This window comes from Apaloderma vittatum, unplaced genomic scaffold (genome assembly GCF_000703405.1).
Source record: "Apaloderma vittatum isolate BGI_N311 unplaced genomic scaffold, ASM70340v1 scaffold4375, whole genome shotgun sequence".
NCBI lineage: Eukaryota > Metazoa > Chordata > Aves > Trogoniformes > Trogonidae > Apaloderma > Apaloderma vittatum.
The window spans coordinates 52767-53145 of record NW_009716370.1 but is presented as its reverse complement, the minus strand read 5'-3'; the positions used below and the strand labels follow the sequence as shown (position 1 = coordinate 53145).

General features: G+C 45.4%; 1 protein-coding gene across 1 annotated transcript in view; it reads right to left on the bottom strand.

The window, feature by feature from the left end:
* Window positions 1-217: 217 nt before the first annotated feature.
* Window positions 218-379, bottom strand: part of NHSL1 (NHS-like 1) — a 52472-nt gene continuing 52310 nt past the window's right edge. Inside the window, exon 9 of the mRNA XM_009869497.1 lies at window positions 218-377. Within this exon, the coding sequence (XP_009867799.1) occupies window positions 218-377 (160 nt within the window). The remainder of the gene's footprint in view (window positions 378-379) is intronic.

Here is a 379-nt window from a genome sequence, read left to right as displayed (position 1 = left end):
AAAATTTAACTGTTAACTGTCTTTAAGCCACAGACCACTCATCCAAAGGAAGTCCTCCCCACCCCAACCCAACCATGCAGAACTACCATTGCTTTAGCATTTAAACACACACATGCAGTTCATGGAATAAATGCTCAGCAAAGTTAACTTGTCCTGGTCTGGGCTCTCTTCTGGAATCTAGTCTTCTGCCATTTTCTAGACTAACATCCAACGCCTTTTAACTTTCTTCAGTTGAAGGGCTTAGATACTTCCTTGAAGTACCTGCTTGAGTCATTAAGTCTAGATGGGCTGGATCCAAGGCCTCCTTGCAGCCTGCCTCCTCAGCGTACGGGAAGTCATTCAGGTCCATTTCATCGCTGTGAAACACATCGAGCTGCCT